The 16,453-nt window shown below is 45.9% G+C and overlaps 1 protein-coding gene across 1 annotated transcript; it reads right to left on the minus strand.

Moving 5' to 3' along the window:
• Positions 1 to 1,039: 1,039 nt before the first annotated feature.
• Positions 1,040 to 16,451, minus strand: LOC103767778 (heat shock factor protein 3; the record flags this gene model as incomplete). Its single annotated transcript, XM_029959163.1, has 13 exons — positions 1,040 to 3,488; positions 4,145 to 4,211; positions 5,041 to 5,106; positions 5,643 to 5,748; positions 7,004 to 7,249; positions 8,061 to 8,194; positions 8,473 to 8,554; positions 8,999 to 9,060; positions 9,725 to 9,800; positions 10,649 to 10,773; positions 13,754 to 13,881; positions 15,497 to 15,605; positions 16,401 to 16,451. Coding segments are annotated over 13 exons (1,584 nt in total), but the record flags the coding sequence as incomplete, so codon positions are not given.
• Positions 16,452 to 16,453: the final 2 nt, after the last annotated feature.

Genomic DNA, 16,453 nt, shown 5'->3' on the forward strand with positions numbered 1-16,453 from the left:
GGGCTACTGTGGTCTGTGTGTGGAGAACTGGGCTGGAACAGTGCAAAAATGGTGCTGAAGGGAGCATGAGAGGAGCACTTGGCACTTCCTCACTCTGTGCTTGCCATGCCTGGGGGTGTTCTGTGAGTTACCAGCACATGGAAGACAAGGAAGAGCAACATTTCCTCCCCAGGCACAGGATGATAAAGCCAAGGAGCAAATGCAGCAGCCATGGGTGCAGCCAAGGAGCAAATGCAGCAGCCAAGGGCCTCCAACTACAGTGAGGCCCTTGCGATCATGGGTAACAAACTGGTGACACACCAGGCTGCAGTGGTGAAGTGTCCCCACCCAGCTTGGAACATCAGGGGCTGGTGACCTGCTGGCCCTTGGACACAGGCTGGGCAGCACGTGGGCTGGGCTGCAGGCTCACTGGGCTGGGTTGCAGACAGACTTAGCAAAGGAGTCTGTCCATAGCTCCATGTGCCAACCCCATGGCCGTGTCCTCATCCTTATCCTGAAGTGGAACAGCATGTTTTATGTAAACATCCTTTGCCTTGGCAGTAGAAATGATGAATAACTCCTTAACTCTAGGAAAATCCTACAAAGACTGTAAAAGCCCACTATGCCACTTACTCCTGGCAGGGTCTGCACAGGGTGCCACATCTGTCTGACACTGCAGCTGATCTAGGCTGTTCCTTGTTTCTGTCTGGTATCTCCAGTAAATGTTTTAATCCATACCTTATGGAGCTGAGGGCCTTTCCTAGTGGAGTCTGTGGAGAACATGTGCACAGGTGCACTACATCTGCTGTATCTTTCAGCACACGCAGTATTTTGAGCTTTCAAATCACCCCCTTTGAAAAACCAGTCCCAGGTGCCCTCCCTGTGCTCAGGAAAACAGGCAACAGGTTATCCTCAGCATCCTAGTTACTTCTGAACCAGCAGCAGCTGCATTGAGAGATGAGCACAACAGCTCTTAGTTTTGGAAAAATCAGTGAACAGGTTTGGGAACTGTTAGCACATAGAGAAAACACACGCAAAGAATGTACAGGAAACATAGTAATGGTTTTGCAATTCTTGCATTTAATTACTTCAGCATGTGGGTTTTTCTTGCTATTCAGCCTTCCCCTTTCCATTGCAATCTTTTGTAGGAAACTTGCATAAATAAACACTTTTCCCAGACCGGTACATAAACCAGATACACAGATGCACAAGCTTTTTTTTTTTTTTTTTACAGTTTTGTTAAGCCTTGGTTTCTCAACTTCTTAGGAGAGAAAGTGTAGTAAGAACCCATGATGCACTCAGACCCAACCCCCGAGGGTGAGATGTGCTCAGGGGAGAGGACTCCATGACGGAAGAACATGACACCAACCCTTTACAGGAACTACCATCCAACTTGGGCAGGAAGTGAGAGGCACAGAGCAGCCTCCCAAAGAACTCTGCTGTCTGCATGGTGTTGTCAAACAGCACACCAGAAAGGTCTGATTTTTACTGTTTCAGTCTTGGCAAAATTGTGCCCTTTGGAGAGGAATCAACAAACCAAACCAGACCCGGGACAGATGTAACTTGCTCACCACCCCCCGCTCCCTTCAGCTCACGAAAACTTGAGACTGTTCAGCCCTTGGCCTCAAGTCAGTGAAAGACTGTGAAAGGCTCGAATAATACAAACTTGACAAAAGGCAATTCAAAAGATGGAAACACAAAGGGTAACAAGGTAAGAACAGGTAAAAACACGGGAATAAATGACACTGAAGGCGTTACACAGACACACACATTCAGGAGCAGGACCTTCCTCTGCAGCTCATAGATTTGACAGTGAAGCACAAATCCAACGAAGTCAGGCCAGCACAGGTAACATGCATTATTATCTAGCAGGCTTCGGGATGTCTAATTACTTTGTATTCTTGAATATAAAAGAGCTCAAAACTTATTAGTTCAGGAACTTCAGAGAGAACAAAGCCTGTAGGTAGCCTGAATTCCCCAAACTGGAAAAAAATTTCAACTAATTGTGCTGGTAGGAAATATCAGGTGACATTATTCAAGGGGGTTTCTACCTGCATCCAGGCCTCTTGCAGCCCCAGCAGTTCTGTGTTGCTTCAGCACACAGCAGGTTTGTGTGGGCTCGTGTAACTGCGACACACTCGGTACCAGCACAGGGGAACAGCAGGGCTGGGCTCCACAGTGCAGCTGCTCACAGAACTTGGGAAAACAGTGCAGAAAGAAATTCTGGGGAGAGACTTTTTGATGAAGCAGACACTACATTTTGTAATTCGCTGTCAAAGGACTCAGATGCATCTGGTTAATTTGGCTTTAAGATTCCACAGGCAGAAACCGCAGCACAAAGCCCCAGGGCTCCCCTTCTCATTTTAGGGGCAGCTGCTGGCCTTTCCTAGACATGAATCAGTCCTACTGACCATCTCCAAGGACACATGACCTGTGAGCTGGGGGCAGGTTACCCCAGAACTGCCATGCAATGTGCATGAGAAATCAGCTATGCAGGGGGCAAGCACTTCCTACCACAACTCCTACAGTCTGGGGCAATGGATGTGTGCTAGCATGTTAAAAGTAATACTCCACAGTTAAAATGTCATTTTCCATAGGAAAAATGTTCCCTATACCTAGGAGCAGATCTAGGAGTACGAAAGATATCTAAGCAGATGCAAACAATTGTAGCCACAAACCATCAAAAAAGAAATCTCAAATTAAAAATGAAATTTAAAACCAACTTAATTCCAAACAGTAGACAAGCCACCTACTGAAGCAGGCTCTCCAAAGAGTAAACCCAGGTTTAAAATATTACACACCACATTACTATCCAGCTAACAAAAACAAACAGCATCCCCCCCAACAAAAAAAACCCAGCCAAACTTTACAAACAGGATACAAACAGATTTCCTCTTGCAATAAGGATACTGGATAAAAAGTTATGGAATACACTGTGGTATGTTTACAGGGAGGTTGTTATTCCCTTCTGCCTAGTGCCTTCGCTCCACCAGCTTTTGTTCTGAGCTTGTGTTCAGTTCTCCCAGATGTGCTCCTTGCTTGGAGCAAGAGAACTTCCCTTTGTCTGTGCAGAACAGGGTCTCCAGGAAGCAGGTGAGGACAAAGCTCACGCTTCTTGCTGCTCCAGTCCTGTGGTGGCTATTCCACAGCACTAAGCCAGTTACAGATATTCTGAGTTCAAGAAGTTTCTATCTCAGAGGCCTCATCTATGAAGTTAGCAACAGGACTAAGGAGCAGGAGTGGAAACAGTTTATACTCTCCATTCCCATCCTCTGGGAGGAGAGGTGGATCACCCATTCCCAGGGTGTCCAGAGACTCAGCCTGGCTTGCTGGAGCTGTGAGTGGCACAATGGTTCCACTGCCTGATGGAGACTGGAGAGCAGGTTTCTCCTCCAGGGGAGGCAGCAGAAAGTCTTTTGGATCCTCCATCTTTCCTGCAACTTCACCTGAGGGTTGTTCTTCAAATAAGGAAAGCAGAGGGTTGGCCCTGTACTGGATCAGCTGCATATCTGAGGGAAAACAAACAGTTCAAAGTGTTTCACTAAGTGAAGGCTCTTATTCAAGGCAAGAAAACCTGGAGAGGCTGCTTCAGACTTGGTGCACTACAGGAAAGCCTCAAGATGGGCTTGGAAAGCCCCTACACCCATGGCTGCCAGAGCTGAGCCAAGGCCCTGTGTCTGCAAACATCAGGGTCTGAAGCCCACTCCAAGCCCCTGATTCCCATGGCATGTAATGGCAGCACTGCAGTGGCAACCCAGCAGCACTGCCCCTGGGGGGGTCACAGCACTGCCCCTGGGGGGGTCACAGCACTGCCCCTGAGGTGTCACAGCACTGCCCCTGGGGGGTCACAGCACTGCCCCTGGGGGGGGTCACAGCCTGCATAAGAGATACTGCCACAAGGACATTTGCAGTTCTGCTCCCCATTGTGGAACTTGTGTCATGTTTCTATGTGAAAAAGGAAACAGTCAGCACCACCACAGGGCACAGGATGGGCCTCTTGAGGCACAGCTTCAAGATCAGTGAAACACCCCAGTCTTCACAAAAATTTTAAACTCAAAGAAGGAGATAAACCATATTACAGGCTACAAAAATTCAATTTCAATACCAAGTTTTGGAAGAGTCTGGAGTGGAGCTGTCATAGTGCTCAGTGTTCCTTCCTACCCACCTTTGCTTCCTGCTGTTTCCCTCTCACTCGCTCCCAGACCTTCAGTGCTCTCTGTCAAGTTTTCCATCTGAAACAAAGCAGACAGAGAGTTAAGACAGAATGTTTAACAACAACAAAATTGAAGTCTTTACTGACTGGTGAACAGAATTAGAGGTGAAAGAGAAGGGAAGAGAGATGGAGCAGCTGAGGAATGAGTCCATTGTTGCACACGAGGGCCTGCACACTGCTCTCAGAAGGACGCACAGTGAAATACAGACAAACTTAACTTACTAGGTCAAAAAAGCTTCTGACTAGCAAATATTTGTTTTACCTTCCAAACCAGAAACTTTATTATAATCTGTCTTGTTGGGATAACAGTAAAACATGATTTCATTATGCAATTAAATTTTGCGGGTACCGCTTAAACACAGCTGCATTTTACCTCAGTTGTAGCATAAACTCTTCTGAGTGGGAAGTCCTAATTTAAATATTATTTCAGGACTACAAAAAAAAATAACACTTACAAGAGGTTTTTTTAATAGTATGATTCAATTTTAGGAATTGGACTAAGAGAAGTTTGTGCTGAGCTTCTGTATGTCCTCTAAGGAAATCCCATACAGCCACATGCAGAACAAATATGGTGTATTGCATTACAATTTTCATTTAGTACTTTTCCTTCAGTCTTCAGACAGGCATTTCGAGTGTGTGACTACACTAGGAATGCAGGACTGGAAATTATCTTGAGATCCCTGTTAAATTCCTACATGCCAACACTGATAACTGACACCCTGGGGTCAGCCAGAAGGGATGAACTGGCAGTTTCAGGCTGTGCCCCAGCCCCACCCTCATGCTGCATCCCACAAGATTCAGCTCCCAGAATTTGCCTTTCCCACCAAAGAAGCAAATGTTACTCTTACATTTTCCATACCAGGCGGTGTTTCCATCAAATTCATATCCAGGGCTGGCAGCTCGGGATTAAATGTCTGAAAATAAAACCAGACCATATGTCAACTAATAAAGTTCTTGAAACAAAACTGCAGAGACTCCTGAAGGGATGGTAGGAACAGCGTGCTGCTCCTTCCACTGAAGCACAGGGACAGTGGCTCCTCCATGGGCCTCCAGCCAGGTGCTTCAACCTGTGGCAGTAAACTGAGGTGACAGGAGAAGAAAAAGTCACCGTATTTCCCAGTGATTCCAGGAATACAGCTGAGTTTCACTCCATATCATAAAGCATAATCAAACACACAATCAGGATGTGATGATATGTGACTGAGGATTATGAAGGACAAGCAAGGCTTCCCCCTTGACTCATGTAGAACAGAAATCCTGCATGACCTGGGAAAGGCTTCCAATGTTACCCTGAACACTGTAAATGCCTACGAATCATACTATCTGTAACTATTTACTTCTCAGGATGTTCCCCCTCCTTACCCATTACAACATGGAATAAACCAGTAACATTTTATGATGCAACTTAAACAGTATTTTTCAGAAATCATAACAGTGAGAAGACACTCACATCGCTGAATGCTTCGGCACCGAAGTTGTACTGCTTCCCTGACAGCATTGCTTGGAGCTCTTCAAGGCTGGCATCAATGCAGTTCAGAAAATCCTGAATTTCTTCTCTAAAAAACCAAAATGACATAGTACTGTAAGGCACAGTTAACAAGCAGGTTGCTTACAATCCAGAATAACCCAACAGATGAAACCGCATTCCTGCATCACCTTTCACTCCAGCTTTGAGGTACAGGCGCAAGGAAGACCACGTGAACAGCAAGCACAGCGACAGCTACGGGGTGAAAAAGCAGTTCCTCCCTCCACACCTACTTCCTCCCTCATTTTAATATCTGGTGAATGTTCTCAGATCCCAGCCTGTACACCAGTATGTGTTTAAACTAAGGTCTGATGGTTTTCCCCTGAACAATAAATGACAAGCAAAGGGATGGAAGTAATCTGGGCCCGAAGGAACTCTACCTACTTTGAAACATCAGCTTGTTGCCAAATTGGACATGTTTCCAGGGACAGTGGGCAGGAATTGAAGGACAGTGAAGGAAGTGAAAAGATGGCTGCAGGCACAGTGCCCATACCAAGTGTCTTGCTGTGCCCTCAGCTCCTCCTGTACTGAATTCTCAGCTGTGAGGAACGGGCAGCTCCCAGTGCCCAGGAGGGAAGGTACTGCAGAGCCTTCAGATTACACAACTGCTGGGACACCATCCCAGACCTTCCTACCTGCCACTGACCACAGCAGGAGAGCTGTAGGAGCAAGAATCAAAGCAGGTTCCTCGATCCAGCTCTCCTGCAGCCGCAGTGACGGCGCTGGCAAAGCTCAGGGGCTGACGCAGAGCTGGGAGCTGCACATAGGTGGTGTGGAGTGGGAACCCACAGCCTGCATCCCTCATCCAGGGGTGCCTGATCTGACAGGGCACCTGGGAACACCTCTGCACGAATGAGGGGTAGAGAAAGGAAAGAACACTGAGCTGACACCCACTGGCCAGTGGGACAATCCACATCCAGGTCCCAGGAACAAAATGGCCACAGTGCATGCCCGAGATCAGTGCCCTTCACCTGCTGCTTGGCAGCTCCTGGCAGTGCCAGCAGTGGGCTGATGGGACAGACTGACCTTCACAGGCCCTAGGATGAACATACCAGCAGTCAGGCACACTAGTTACCACAGAGGTGACAGGGGAACTTGCCCTTTTACAGTGTGTGATGCCAAGCCTTGGCTTTTTCAAGCCCTGCTAACAGAGGCACAGGGAATTCACTTCATCAATGACAATTCAAAAGCTGATTCCCTACATTCTGCCAAACACATCCTCCAAAACTCCAACAAGACCCCACAAGGTGATGACAGTGTAACAGTTTTCAGAAACAAGTTAATACCTGTCCAGCAAAGGATCATTTTGATTTCCAGAGTTGTTCTCATTCAAGATGGAGTCAATCACTGACACGGGGTCCTCTGGAGCATTTGGCTGTGCAGTATGGAGTTCCACAGCAGCACTGCCTATTTCACTGGATTTGCTGACATCATTTACAGGAACTGGTGGGACAGGTTCTGCACAATTTAACTCACTTGGCTGTGATACTTGACAAAGAGGTAAGCCGGGATCCACAGCTGCCTGTGGCTCTCTGAAACGTAACCCCAAGAGAAACAACAGGCAGGAGAATTCATCAACTGCATTACTATTCATTTCAGCTTTAGCATCCCGAACCCTAATAACACCAAGCCAGTCGAGAGTTCAAACAATGAACTGGTTTTTAGAAAAAGCAGCAAAGTGTCTTCCTAAAGGCAGATGAGGAATTTCTTATTACAGCTTATACAGAGAGTACATATCAGGGCAAAACACCCCATTTTCCCAGGCTAAAAGCAGCAATATAATACATGGAAATTAGGCAGGAGGGAAACTCCTAACAGACAGACTCTCGAAAGAAAAGATTCCAAATTGGTCCATATTTCACTCTGGGTGTTATAAACTAAATGGGTTTTCACTAGAATCTGCTGCCACACAGAGGATGTCTTCCCTAGGCTATGCTTAGTGGGAGAAGTACTGAGACTGGAGATAAAACTATACATCTTGATTTGTCTGTCAGTAACCTATATACATTTTGGATTGTTTATTAGTCACCTCTATATGCATCCAGGTCCCTGTTCAGCCGAAAAGTCAAGTATGTGCTTATTTGTTGAACAGGTAGAAAAGCCTCAGCAAATCAAACCTGAAGTGCCCATCAGCCTGACAGGCCTCTAGGCACTCCTGAAGAGACACAAGCTCTGACCATGACCAGTGGTACATGCTGTAAAAAGGAGAGCCCACAACAGGCCTGTCATGCACAAACGGTGTGAACATTCAGAGAGGCTGTTTCCCGGAATCCACATGGAATCGCCAACATGAACATAACTACCAGTTAACAACCCAAGCATAAACGTGTGCTTTGGACATACCTGGCTCTGCCACTCGTGTGTGCCACGGCGAGGAGGCCATCAGTGGCATTTTCCAGGGTGTCAGTGATATCTCGGATGATGAGACCTGTGCCACTTCCATCCTCTTCATCTGCACTATGTTCAGAAAAAGCCATCTGCAGATACAGCACAGAATGAGTAAACCGCAGGCTCTGACCCTTTTTTATTTTGAAGCCCCATTCTTCTTGCAGCTTCTCTTTCCTGTTCAGATTTTATCTGTGACCAGTTGTACTGATTTGCACAATTTTACAGCCAGAGCAATGCTCTAAAGCTGCCCATTGCAAAAGGGAGAACATTTGATTACAAGATTAGTGTATTTGTAGCTACAGGGTAGACTGGTATCCCCAGGTATCATTCTGTTCAACCCACTGCCTCTTTCCCTGGGGACACTTACAGCTTGGCCACTCTCCACAGGTATGCGGACGTACTGACGGCTGTACTTGGAGGGTGAAGCACCTGCAGCGTCTGTGAGAGACCTGAGAAAACCAACAGCTTTAGTACATTGTTAGTTCCACAGGAAGGAGCTGCAGCAGTGCCAAATACATGCAGTAGTAGTAAGGACAATCATTCTTTCCCTCCTAAGAAGCCTGGCTCTTGGGAATGTGTGTCAGGAAGGGCACTGCAGGCAGTCTGCACTACACATATGCTGCGTTTGGAAGAAGTCAGTCACATGTGGATGTTTTGAGAGTTACCACTTCTGATAACTGTGCCCTTTGGAACTGAGTATGTACAGAATATTCTCTCCCCGCCTATTTTTTTTAGTGGTAAGGAGGAAAATCTTTCTTTTGTGCTTGATTCAACTTCCATCAGCTTTCTCATGTTTGAATATACAAGTAATAAAAATATACTTCAAACACTAGAAGCCAATTTATGCCTATAATTCACATCTGACACGGATCTGGGACCTATAAAGTAATTACCTTTTTCTTTTGACCCCAACAATGTAATTTCCTCGCATCAAACTTAGTATAAATTGAAGAATCTAAAAAGGAAAAACAAGGGAAAAAAACCAAAACCAAGTGGTCAGCATAGCAATCCTAATATCAAATTCTTAATTCAGATTTTACTATAAAATGATGCAGTTATGTGACTGAAATTAACAGGTAAATTAAAAATCCATCTGCAATTGTATCTTAAGAACCAACACAAGAGTTACAAACCGCATAGAACTTATCCCACTTCCACAGTTGGGTTTTTTTTCTGAAATGCAATATAACAGCACAAGTCACTAGAGGATTCCAGACCAGAAACAGCTGAGGGATAAACCAGAGAAAATTTGTTCCAGTGCGCAAGCTCCTACAGTTTCCAGGTTCCATATTCACTTCACAAGTGGTCTAAGTGTGTCCTGGTCCAAGATCTTTCACAGACTCGGTTCCATGTGCCTGCAATCTTGTGTTCTGGGCTCCTTTACCATGCACTGCCTCCACACACTGACATCTTACTATGACTTTTCCTTAGTGCTTTGCTCGTGGTTCTTTACTGTGCTACTTCTGGGACACTCAGGAACTGTAAACATTTTCTTTCTGCTGTATCAATACAGCCTGTTCAGCTCTGTGTCATTTGTCATTCTACATAAGCAAAGAATGCCATGAAGTATCACAGAGGCAGGAATAAGGATGGTAGCACTGAAGATGCTGCAATGGTACCTTAGACAGCAGCTTCTGTTGTTGACTGTGCTTCTGCCTTAGAACTGCCACTTCTTTCCACAGGGCCTTATTTTCTCTGCAATGCAGAATAAATCAGAAGACAGAGGATGAACAGAGTTTACTTTATATGCTCTAGTTTTACAGCTTTCAAACTTTCACAGTACCTTGCAGGACTAATGGCAACATTCCCTCTATGGATAACTAACTCAGGTAATCCAATCCACTAGCATAAACTCTGGGTTAATTTAACTCCATTTTCCATCAGGCAGGACCAAACACTCAATAAGTGCACCCTCATCCTCTGCTACTCCACCAATAATCTCAATCTGAGGTATTCCTTCAAAGCCTCAAAGCTGTCAAATAAAGACTGTGTGTTACACTCAGCCTGTTTCCAAGCACCGACAGCCTCAGGACAGGCTCAAAGGTGGTGTTCAAGGTGGTGTTGGGTTTTTTTAAAGAAACAGAGGGAGTAAGGTATCTCCTGAACTCTGGTTGATACCTGCTGGCATACCAATGACCTAAATGAATTACCATTGCCTATATGAAGAGGATCTGTGGGAACAGAGATGAGAGGATGTGCAAAGTCCACTTCCAATTAGAAAGAAAACCAAACACTAATTGTCCCTCACTGCATCTAACCCTGTTTGTGTTCAGAAAAGGAAATGTTTTGATTGCCCTAAAAAGCTGCTGGCAACCAAAGTGAAATCTCAAGACAGTCAACAAACTCCCAGTCTTAATCTCCAGTCTGTAACTGAATTATAAAAACAAACAAGATTCAGTATGTTGTGTGGGGTGGAATGGGCATTCTTAGGAAAAAATACAGCTTCACCTGTTTCCAGTCCAAATGAAACCCATATTTAGCCAAGCTCCACCAGATATAAGCCACATTTAATGTATGAGCGCCTCCGAAACAGCTGAGTCTACCTCTTCATATTAGCCAGCCTGACATCCATGTTGTTCTGCTGCTCTCTCATCTCCTGCACCTCGGACAGGACTTTGTGCAAATCCTCCGTGCAGACCTTGAGATCCTCGGTTCTCACTGCAGACACCTAAAATAGGTACACATGCTTTACTACAAACAGTGCCTTGCATACTCCTTGCTGCAGGGAGAGTGCAGTCAGTCTGCAGAACAGGTACAGGCTCTGCTACGACACCAGGTAACACTGTAATTCTTACATGTCACAAAACATCAAAACTGCTATATGTGACAGTCCTTAGGACAGTCTGCACTGTATGAAAAAAACAAGATGTCAATGAAAAGATGAGATTACCACTTTGTACCTGAAGACAGTAGATTCATGACTGTAATTCATGATAAAAACCACTGATTCAAGGGGCTTTCCCTGGGGGCTCTCTGCCCTCTAGTGTCACAGGCAAACACCAGCCAAAAGCAAAACAACTGACAGTGGAAGAAGAACAAGATGATCATATTCTTTCTGGGTGTGAGTACATCTGCCAGCAGAGGAGTAACAAATTTCCATTAAGTTCCTGGAGGATGAAGGTGTCAAGTTAGATGCATTCTACTTGATCTGAAAATTTGTCCCACACCAGCTGAATTGCAGATTCCCATATTGGTGTTTCCTCTATTACCTCTCTGCTCAGCGATATTCCAAAGCTACAGAGACTTGTCTCCAGAAGGAAGAGTCCAATCTGCTCTTCTGCCCACAGCAGAATCCGTGAATGTTGCCACTTCAAATGATGGTGGAAGAGCCACCAGAAAGCAAAAAGCTCACCACTTCCTTCCTGCACTTCTATGTTAAACATTTTCCAGTTCCTTCAGGAACTCTCTCTGCAGCGGGAGCATTGTTAGCTATGACACAATTCAGGATTTTGAAAAAGACAGGTCTAGTGCATCACAGCTCGGAATGACACATCCAGGTTTTGTGGGCATCATTTTAAACATCATTTTGCCAAATACTGACTATGATGGAACCAAACAGAGTTGCACCAGATATCCCTCCTAACCTACAGCATACTGGGAGTTTTCTTCTTATTCTACTAAATTCCAAGCAGGAGGTGAAAGCATCTGGGATTGGCCTGCTGAGGTGTAAGATAACTTCCACACAGATTGGCTAACAGATCCCGTCTTCTAAAGGGCAAGGGGATGGTCAGAAGCAGACCTATGGTGTTATAAACCAACATCCCACTCCTTCATGCTGGAACAGAACACAGCTGTTGTGCAATCACTCCTCAGACATGACTAACTATTTTCTTAACACAATCCTGTGATGCAAAGGATGGACTGAAGGGTCTGACAGTTCTCCTCCCTGTCTGCAGTTTAGAAGCTTCACTGTTTGTTGCAGGTAATAACTTATGCTAATGTACCCAGGGTGCATCCCAAACGGAATTCATGGCTGTCTGATTTCTTTTCAACACACCATGTCTCCATGGGGAAGACACTCGAAAGATGCAGGCAGCAGGTGGGAATTTCAAATGCGGCCAGCCTCTAAAATAAGGCTCCAACTAAAACATTCTGCCCAAGTGCATGGAACTGCTCTTCAGTCTCCAACTGGCTAATTAGGGTGGTGAGGCCCTGGCACAGCCTGTCCAGAGAAGCTGCAGCTGCCCCATCCCTGGGAGTGTAGCAAGTCAGGTTGGACAGGGCTTAGAGCAACGTGGCAAGTGGGAGGTGTGCCTGCCCACAGCAAGGGGGTGGAATGAGATGAGCTTTTAAGGACCCTTCCAACTCAAACCATTCTGGGATTCTATGAAGACACACAGGCTGTCTGCACAGCAGCAGAGCTAACAGTGAAAGGGAGTAAGTAAAGCAAGTCCTGCATTCAAACCTGCATTCCTGACAGAGACTTGAAATCCAGTTTATAGCCAATACTGGAATATGGCTCCATTCCAGGCAGTAAAACAGCAAGAAAACTAATAACTGTTTTGCAAAAAAATCACTAATATTTCCTGTGCAACAAAGAAAATGTTTCACCAACCTATTCAATACTTTACATGGATGTCCTTGGCACTAAGCAGAGCTTTTGCCTTTTCGTCTAGAACACTCCACCCAGGGCCCCACCCCTGGGACACACAGTGCCACACCTGTCGTCACTGGCTGCCTGCCCCAACACGTGTGGTGCTGGGACATGTGTGGTGCTGGGACACGTGTGGTGCTGGGACATGCGTGGTGCTGGGACATGGGTGGTGCTGGACATGGGTGGTGCTGGACATGGGTGGTGCTGGGACACGCGTGGTGCTGGGACACGCGTGGTGCTGGGACACACGCTGCTCACATGGGGGGAGCACTGGCCTGAGCCAGCACCGGGGAATCGATTCTGGCTCCGAGCAGGGGCAGCTCAGCGAGGAATCGATCCAAACACAATTGCTGCTCTCCAGCCTACCCTGGGCTTTTATTACCCTGGGCAATGCAGCCACACCTGACGACAGCATAAAGAAAAGATTCTGCCGTTCACATGTCAACATGATGTATCATGATACTCTCTTCCCTAGGATATTATGGGCAGTAACGTGTCAAGAGAAGATGAATATCTGTGCAGAAACAGGTCAGACAAGGCCTGAACGTACAAAAGAAAACCAGAAAGTGCTCATAGAGATGAAGCTTAGTGGCAACATAGTTTTGGAGGAACACTATAATTTATGCAAACTCACCCAAATGAAATGATTACTGATGCCCTTGCTAATTTTCAATGAGTGCCAAATGAAAATGTATTTCTTTTGTTTCTTTCACTTTGTGCCTCTCTCCGAGTTGGAGACGCTGACAGAACTGTAGGCTGTGATAAGCTGCAATCAGGGATATGAGCTATGTGGAAAGGGCTCTTGTTTGATGGAGATGCAGAATGTGGTCCTATCCCAGTGCACTGCCAACAGCAGGGAGGGTTTTGTCTAAGCGCTGGCACGAGGAGGCCCAGCTAAGCACCAGCATGGCATCGTGAGGGAGTTACTAAGGCTTGCATTCAGGATGTACAACCTTGTTTCCCATGACATTGGCTGGCTCTGAAACACCCATACATGCTGTTAATAAGCCACTTTTCATGACACAGTGAAGTAAACATTGTGCTTAGACTGTACCTTGCGCTTGATGTTTTCCAGTAAATGTGCCTTCCCTTGCTTGAAGAAAGGGTGCTGGAATTCAATGACTGAGCTCTTCTCTGCTGTAATGATACCATTCTCCAGAGCAATCACCTTCCTGAAACCATCTGTGGAGAGGAATCAGCAAAGGCATTTCTCCCAGTACAAAGCTGACTGTTACAACATACAGCTAAAGAAAACTCCAAGGCTACCAAAATATCCAAAGCACCACAGTTACTAGGAGCAGAAACTATGAAAAACAGCCAAAGCAGCTTTTGCTGGTGCTCAGTGATTTCACTGCTTTGATCTTCACAGCTAGAGAACGTGTCCACAGTACCATGGAATGCCCTGGCAGGCTGCACACACAGCTGTGTGGCAGAGGTCACCAAGTGTCCATGGGCAAGACAGTCACGTCCAAAACACCACAGCAGTTAGTTAGAAATGAGATTTGTTATGACATTTTACACAGAATCTTGTCCCAGTGCAAGCAGAGGAATGGTACACCTTCCCCTTTCATCCCTGACAACTACATATCAAAGCAAATGCTGTCATGCACCACCATGGTCTACAGAATAAAACAAGATAGGGAAATTAGTTCCCTGCCTGTGCAAATACCTGCAGCAGAGCACCTTCTCTAAGTATGGAGAATTGTTTGCACAAAGTGAGACATTGCTAGCTCTATTTCCATCACTGTTTAAGCACCACAGGGTAGAGGCAGGACAGAGCTGACAGACCAATCCATCTCTCTCCTCGCTCAAGTTTTTAACACAGTTAATGCATTCCAGCTTCACTGTGCCCCAACAGTGTTGGCGTTACAGAGCCAGGATAGGTCCACCAGGAAAAGGAGGCTGCCACTGCATTGCATGTCTTCATAGGAATATTTGCATTTTCACATTTACCCTGGCTACAAAGGAAGTGACAATTGTTTCTTTGGATTACCCTTTGTCACTCAAGTAACAGGGTCACAGAAACGGCAGCACATGACACAAAGAACTGCATCTACCCTCTGTCCAAACACTAAACAGGTGTGCTTTCTCTCACATCTGACAAAATCTATACAAGCATCAGCTAGAGAGACCAGGCAACCTACTGGACATGGACAGAGAGCTCCTCCCTCTCACTCCCAATGAAATTCTAACTAAGGCAGCATCTCCTGTGCACTTTGCCCCTCCACTGGGCCCAGAAGCTTCTGCAGCTATTCCTGCTGGGTGTTGCAGTCTCTCTCTCACAGCACCCCTTTGCCTGGCTACGCTGTACATGTGCTATAAAATGCTGCCACGTGACGCTCACAAGCACAGAAAATGTAACGAGAAACATAGTCCAGCTCAACCCATCAGCAGGACTGATCAGGCTCCAACACAGCAATGCAAGCAAAAGCAATGGCAGCCCCAAATCCAGGCAATTTTTTTCACATTCTAGGAGTATGGGTGTATACACAGCCTTTGCTCCCCAGGGTACACATATGTTTGCTGCTACATTAACAGCACCACTGGAGCCCAGGGAACCCCACCCTGGGGGGTTCTTACATATTATTACAGCTGTTGCTCTAAAGGACTTGGAGCAGAAACACAAAAACCAAGCTCTACCATCAGTGTTTTCTTTTGCAAAGCAAACTCAAGGCCAGAACCCAGGTTTTCAGGGATGAGACTTGCCAAGTCCACTTGCTTGTTTAAAGAAATCCAAAATGAAGCCAAGGAGCAATGAACTTGGCAGAGAGAACACGTAGCAACAGCTGATGCTTACACATGTTGAGCTGCCGTATGAAGCTGGAGATATTGTTGTGTTTGAAGTACTTAGGGAGCAGCTCCTTGGCAAACCTCTGCTCATCCAGAATGCAGAAATTCTCGCCATTCTAGGAAATAAACAGGAGTAACAGTTAATGAACAAGCACAGCCTTCCTAAGATGTTGCTCTTAAGTGAAGACCATAAATCAGCAGAGACGAGCAAAACACTTCACCGAGGGAACTGCCTGTGGGGATACTTCTCAGTACTTGGGACTGGACTAAAAAATTTTAATACAGAGACACAGTTACATGGAATACTTCTATTGAATAGGGATTTTCTTAAAGCCCTGATACTTTGATCTTAATCCAAAGCAAAATTGTTCTAAAAACCTGCTCTCCTTGTCCACAGGAAACATAAGCATTGCTCAAACACAATGGAATTCACACCACTAGAGAGATTTCATCTCCCTTCATCAGTCTGACCAGCTCCTGACAAGATTATTCCATTGTACGTGCTGCGTCATCACTAAAAATAACCAAGTAACGTTGCCGTTAGTTGTCTGAAGCAAAAGTTCAGACAACACAACCCAGCGGTGACCAGGGGTAAGTGAGACACCAGCAGTCCCAGATTTATCATATGCTCAAGATCAAACTTCCTGGAAGAGGCCAGAGGTTTTTTGCATCACTTTTAATGCTATTCACAAAGAGAACAAAAACATTGTGTTTCTTTTTATCTTTTCCTTGTAGAGGACAAACGGCTAAAAACAAAGGAGAAAATCCCTCGGATTTAAAAATGACAGGGACAAAAATAAACACGGTGCTTGTCTGGGGTGTGTGGTCTGTGTGTCCGTGCCCTGTGCCCGCGGGGCGCATCTGCCTCCGCTCCGCAAAGAAAACTAACAGTTAATGACTCCTTTCCCCACCCGATGCCGGTGACCGGGAATTCGGGACCGGCCCCCGGGCCGCACGGGGGGTG

This window comes from Manacus vitellinus, unplaced genomic scaffold, assembly GCF_001715985.3.
Source record: "Manacus vitellinus isolate BGI_N305 unplaced genomic scaffold, ASM171598v3 scaffold_19_pilon, whole genome shotgun sequence".
NCBI classification, from domain to species: domain Eukaryota; kingdom Metazoa; phylum Chordata; class Aves; order Passeriformes; family Pipridae; genus Manacus; species Manacus vitellinus.